The 6,626-nt window shown below is 47.1% G+C and overlaps 1 protein-coding gene across 2 annotated transcripts in view; it reads right to left on the reverse strand.

Moving 5' to 3' along the window:
* Positions 1 to 422: 422 nt before the first annotated feature.
* The window catches only part of LOC135263589 (GDNF family receptor alpha-4-like), a 23,515-nt gene continuing 17,311 nt past the window's right edge, over positions 423 to 6,626 (reverse strand). For both annotated transcript variants that reach the window (XM_064351818.1, XM_064351819.1), the window contains exons 5-8: positions 5,905 to 6,014; positions 5,018 to 5,152; positions 3,771 to 3,901; positions 423 to 2,254 (exon numbers count right to left, since the gene is read on the reverse strand). In XM_064351818.1, the coding sequence (XP_064207888.1) occupies positions 2,081 to 2,254; positions 3,771 to 3,901; positions 5,018 to 5,152; positions 5,905 to 6,014 (550 nt within the window). In that variant the 3' untranslated portion in view covers positions 423 to 2,080. The remainder of the gene's footprint in view (positions 2,255 to 3,770; positions 3,902 to 5,017; positions 5,153 to 5,904; positions 6,015 to 6,626) is intronic.

The following is a 6,626-nucleotide window of genomic DNA, read 5'->3' on the forward strand; positions in this document are numbered from 1 at the left end:
CTGTTTGTGCTAGAAGCGCTGTCTTTCCCTCTTTCCCATTCTCTCTATTTCTCTCTCTCTCCTTGTCTCTCTCAAAAACGTAGAGGAGAAAAAAAAAGCGAAACCCTTCATGCCTTGGTGCACAGTGTCGCTGAAACTACAGCAACACCACCAGGCAAAACAACATCAACCGCAGACAGTAGAAAATTGGCTCTTCCCTCTTCTCCTACCACCCCCCTCTCCTCCCGCCACCCAAAAACCCCCACCCCACCCCCTCCCTCCCTCAATCTGTAGTCAAACCCCGGGCCCCTCCCACGCCTACCTAGCTAAGCAATTCCATTTCTTGTTTTTATTACTCATGTTGTTTTTTCGTGGCTGTTATTATTGGAGATCTGTTTCGTTATTTGTGCCCGTGGTTAAATTCTCAGACTCGCGGCAGGTAGAAAATTGAAGAGCGGGCCAGACAAAGGGGAATACAGCCATATCTGACGGTTAATGGCCTATCGTCAGGGCGATGGTGGCGGAGTCGGGGCGGGGCGGGGGGCCGGAGGCGGAAACGGGGGCGGAAAGATGAAGACGGCGGAGACCGTGCTGCCGTGCGCGTGTTTTAAGTGTGTGTGTGTGTGTGTTCGTGCGTGGGGTGGGGGGGTGGGGAAGGGGGGCAGTGCTAATAAAACCTCCCTACGCGTTGCGGTTTCTCCTTAACCTCCAACTGTCATATTTCAGGAAGTCAAGCTGCTTCTCCCTACCTGCATAAAATGTTGTGAGTTCAGCAGGGAAGGAGAAGACAAACAAAAAATGTCATTTCAGGTGGAAAATAAATAAAGAAAACTATACTTGCCTCCTGGGAGAAAAAAAGTAAAAATAAAACAAGGAGCACAATTTCGGTGCAGAAGTTACGGATAATCCACCTGGGACACTTGTTCTTAGTGTTGAGATGCCCCTCCCCGGTCTTAACCAGTAGCTATGTGAGTGCCAATGGTCTGATGTCACTGTCGCATAACTGGCAACATTGTTTTCCAGGGAGGGAGGATTTTGGTCGGCAGGGTATCTCATTCTAGCCGACTGGGCACCGGTGCTCAAAATGGCTATGTACTCCCCTTGCAAAGTACGTGTACTGTACACTCTGCGGCAGGTGGACTGTAGAGCGAACATAATCCCGCGAACCCTCGAGATTTTACAGAGGATAATTTATGATTCTGGGCACTGAAACTTTGTGGAGAAGAAAAAAATGGGAAATAATAAAATAACAAAAGTTTGAAAAATTTCAAAACGGTCTAAAAGTGGCGGGGCTGAACAGCCTTCATGCGAACCGAGCAGGAAACGCGCCGTGATCCCCCTTAAACCCCCCCCCCCTCCCGACTGAAGCAGGGCACAGTAAAAAACCACAGAAACTCAGGGCCACGGGACGCATCTTCAGAGATTTACAGAGAGCGAGAGGAACAGAGGGATTATGGTAGCGGCGGAGGGAAAAGAAAAAACAGGCAGGAAGCGCTGTGGAAGCCAGATCAAAAGAGGAGAAGAAAGAAAGAGAGGGCAGATAATCTCTCCCTTTCTCTTCTCATAACAGTGAGGGCTATTCACATGCGGTTTGGTCAACCGTACATCAAATCTTGGGGTATACTCAAGAAATAACCCTGGACCTTCTTACCACAACTATTGGGGTGCATTACCATTTGATCATTTCCATCGCCAGGTTTTCTGGCTTAGAGAATTGGGGGGTTCTGTCACACTGATTTACCCAGGTGCTGCTTAGCTATGCATCCACCAATTAGCTCATTCATGTGCCACTTTTTTGGCCTAGTAAGATTATTATTCCACAGCCTTACTTATGAGAGTAGAAGGTGGGTGGGTGCGTTCACCTATGATTATTTACAAAAACTTCTTAAACAAAAACAGAAAACAGGAGGAGAGAAGCCATCTTGTTCCTCTTCTTTAATCTTTCGCTACTCCTTCCTCTCTGTCTTCTCCATCTCTCCATCTCCATCTCTCCACTCCTGTTGTATCTGTTTGAATGTGCAAGTTAGTGATTATGTGAGTGAGTAGGTTTATATTTTGGGGGGGGGGGGTGTTGGGTTGTGCAGGGACCTCTCCTCCCCCCTCACCCCCAGCTCAGTGGGACGGTGAGCAGTAGCGGGACGAGCAGAGATCTGGGTGGGGCTGGCATCCCCTCACAGCCCGCCCGGACTCCAGACCGCAGGTTGGACTCTTTCTCAGAGTAGTTCGGGATGACGTTGAACTCCCTTCCGTCTTCTTCCTCCTCAGGGTCTTCCACCTAGGAGAGTGCCAAGAGCGAAAAACAGCCTCTTTGCTTCACGTCAACTCTCATGAGTAACTTCTTCACTGGCCATCTAGTGGTAAAACGGTGGACCTGTTGATACTTTACGGGAGCTGCTCGCTGAGTGAATGAGTGAGATGTGAGGGTGTGTGACTGGGTCTGAGTGTGAGTGTATGAGCAAGTGGGTGAGAGCGTAAGGGTTTTGGTGTGGGAAAGACAGACAGTGACAGTGAGTGAGTGAGTGACTGTGTGAGCAAGTGAGTGAGTGAGTGAATGCATAAGTGAGTGAGAGAGTGACTGCATGAGTGAGTGAGTGAGTGAGTGAGTGACTACTGTTTCTAGAGTTGATGGTTTGCAGATAAAAAGGAAGAGATATTAGATAGAAAGAAAAGAGGTTAGGACAGTTTGAGCAGAGATATCAACAGACATCAACAACATGAGTGAAAAGAGATAAGCTATGGCAGAGAGGTGGAGAGGAAAACAGATGTAAAAAATGAAAGAGGGATAAGGGTGTGGGTGAAAGATGGAGGCATAACGAAGGAGTGAATGAATGACGTGGAGATTTACAGAAAGAGGGAGACAGATGGGTATAAATACATGAATATTAACACCAGCTGACTGATACACTGCCTACTGCAAACATCTCTCACTTAAAGAGATTTCTGAGATTTAAAAACCCTTTTATTGGGACATCGTTCAACCACAGAAATTACTGTACTTCAAAATAAAAATAATAGACAATCAACATAAAGAGAAAAACTATCAGAAAAACTAACCACAGGCAGAAAAGAGAGAATAGATAGAGAAAAGAGACAGAGAGAGAGAGAGAGAGAGAATGAGAGTGTGTGTGTGTGTAAAGGAGGTAAAGACATGCCATTTAGAGGAGTTTGTGTAATCTCACACTAGCCTGTGGAATCTTCTCAAATGTGGGGTGGAATCTGTGATCAGCAGTGTCAGATAAGAAGTCCATCCAGCGCTAGTGCACTCTTGGGCTCTCAGCTGCTTCTCGTTCAGCGGAGCTCAAATAATGAGATTCGATTGAGCTGTGAGCTGAATTCTGCTCTGGGTTTGACACTATCTGACAACTCTCTGATTTACGCTTTCCGAGTGCTCTTGGAGACGTGTAAAAAGACAAAAATAATGGTGTTTCTTCAAATAATTTTCAAACCCTTGCACCTCTTCGACCAATCTTTAAAATACAGATTGTCTTTCTGCTTAATTAAGACCATTTTGTATTCCAATTAATTAATTAATCACGGAAAGGAAGACAAGGGTGCAGATGTTTTTGGTCAATGGGCTGTGATTAGCACTTTAAACTAAAGATCGGTGGCCAATCGCTGCTAATTACCTCATTGATTAATGGAGGTTTAAGTGCAACCGAACTATGGGTCCCTCAGGGCTGAGATCAGGAGCCCCAGTTTGAGGCACTGGTCCAGGTCAGTGGTGTGTGACTCCGTGTTCAGTGATTCTGTGTTCAGTGTGCTCTATTTAGAGTGGGAGAGGGGGTGCTCACAGTGCTCAGGTCAGGCAGAACGTTGTCGTCCGGGTCGCCCTGCTGGATTTTGGGGGAGGGGCGCGGCGATGCGGGTGGGGTGTTCTCCTCGGGGCGAAGGGACAAGCTCCCAAATGCACTGATGGCGTTCCCTGTGTAGGGGAGGGACATAGGGTGAGATCTTGTGTGAGATCTTTCCCCCAATGCAAAAAATCACAGATGTTGTGCAGGTAAAATTTCAACTTCTAAATCTTTTCTCTTAATTTTATCCCCAGTTTGGAACACCTAATAACGCTGACACTGCCACGCTCATCACAGTGTCATTGTATTGTTTTCTACTGATAAACAGTGATATTTATAACCTACCGGTATAATTAGTCATGTTCGTGCTCATTACCACACAAATGCTGAACTCTGGGGGCCCTAGTGTGTGTGGGTGTGTGTGGATATGCACAGAGTAATTACACGCCAAGCAGTCACAAGACCTAAGACATGCCTGACATTTTTTAAAATGTGACGTCCTTTGTTGTTAAAGACAATGATGTCTGTGCATGCATGAGTCCCTGTTTGAGCATGCCTATGGACATGCATGCGTGAGCGTTAATGTGCGGATATGCATGTAAATGGTAAATGGACTGCATTTATATAGCACTTTACAATTGATGCCTCTCATTCACCCATTCACACACACACTCACACACCAACGGTGAAAGGCTGCCATGCAAGGTACCAATCAGCTCTTTGGGAGCAATTAGGGGTTAGGTGTCTTTGACACGCCCAGGGCGGGGGATCGAACCGGCAACCGTCCGACTGCCAGACAACCCCTCTTACCTCCTCAGCCATGTCCATGCCTAAGCGTCAGCGTACAGATATGCATGTACATGCATTTGCATCAGTGTGTGGATATGCATGTGCATGCATGAGCATAAGTGTACAGATATGCATGCGTGAGCGTCAATGTACAGATATGCATGTGCATACGTGAGCGTCAGTGTGCGGATATGCATGCTTGAGCGTCAGTGTGCAGACATGCATGTGCCTGCGTGAGCGTCAGTGTACAGATATGCATGTGCATACGCGAGCGTCAGTGTGCACATATGCATGTGCATGCATGAGCGTCAGTGTGCAAATATGCATGCGCCTGCATGAGTGTCAGTGTGCATATATGGATGCGCCTGCGGGGGCATCAGTGAGCGGACATGCATGTGCATGCGTAAACGTCAGTGTGCGGCTATGCATGCGCCTGTGTGAGCGCAGGTCTGACTCACGCAGGCAGCCGTTGCTGCTGAAGGCCTCCAGGATGCGCAGACAGTCCCTCCACTGGTTCCCACTGCCCTCGCAGCTGCACCACTGAGACACCTCCACACTGCTGTTGCTCACATAGTTCGGAGTCATGATGGTGCCTGTGAGGAGGGGGAGGAACCTGAGCTCTGTGTCTCTCTTTCTCTCTCCCTATCCAATGCTCTCACCCTCTCTCAAATTCAAAATGCTTTATTGGCATGACAAGATATTTCTAATATTGCCCAGAAACGTAAATCTAGACAAACGGTGTACAGACAAATATAGGCCTATCCTAACATGCTCACTGGTTTTCTCTCTGTTTATGGCAAGCTGTTACGTAGTTTGCGGCTAGTCCAATACATTTTCTGTGTTTCCGTAATAAATAGGGGAGCTTTTGGTGATAATTTAAAGTTTCAAATTCTGGGCATATTTTTATGAATTTTGGGTAGAAATTCTGCCTATGGTCCTGGTAAGTTCCACATGTTGTGAGGTACTGTAGCTCTGCCTCCAATGTCTCTCTCTCTTTCAATTTCAATTTCAGTTTGCTTAATTGGCAGGACAGCTAGAGTCATACTGCCAAAGCAACACGTAGAACATACAGGAATATGGAAACCATATATGCAACGTGTAAAATTATGATAATGAGTATTACAAACATATTAAAAGTTATTACTGGTCAATATTTGTATATGTATGGCACTTCCTCTCTCTCTCTCTTGCTGTCTCTCTCTTCACCTTGGCCTTCCTCAGCCCCTTATGTCCTCTGTTTCATCCCTCTGTTTGCCCCTTTTCTTCACCTGCAGACCCAGGTGACCCGCCCCTCACCTTAGCCCCGCCTCCCTCCACTCAGCCCCGCCCCCACTCTGTGCCTCACCAATGAGGCCAGCGTAGGCCTTCAGACAGGCAGCTCCATTCTCCCTCAGGCAGCCAGACGCAGACAGGGGGGACGGGTGGCAGTTATACTGGAAATCAGCCAGTCTGGATCTGCAACACACACACACACATACACACAGGCCTCAGGATACACATCAGAAGAACAAATGGACATGCATGTACACATGTGCAAGCACACGCACACACACAGACACAGACACACATACACACACATGCATACGGGCAGAACAGACAGACTTGGACCTCACACACACACACACAGTCACATACAAAACAGACAAACACATACACACACAAGTACACACACACACACGCACACACACACACACACACACACACACACATATGCATACAGCATAATCAGACAACACCCGGGTAGCATCCACCATCTCATTGTTTTAAGAGGATGCATACAACCACTGCAATGTAGATATCGATCACCACGTCTGCAGCCGTATCGGAATGACAACATTCAGGAAAAGGTCGCCATAAAGATGAGAAACGACTCTTCACGTCAATATTAATAGTCCTCCAGTAAAACGAGAGGTCCACTGCCCAACGCACATATTTCCGATTCTGTTGACTATCTTGTCGTCGCAAGACTAATAATGTCCAATTACAGCCTTCACAGAAGTCAGATTTTACAGATTACCCTCCTCTAACGCAGTCGCTGCAATTTGCAGCACGACCTATTCGTCTGGA

Source organism: Anguilla rostrata, chromosome 9, assembly GCF_018555375.3.
Source record: "Anguilla rostrata isolate EN2019 chromosome 9, ASM1855537v3, whole genome shotgun sequence".
Lineage (NCBI taxonomy): Eukaryota > Metazoa > Chordata > Actinopteri > Anguilliformes > Anguillidae > Anguilla > Anguilla rostrata.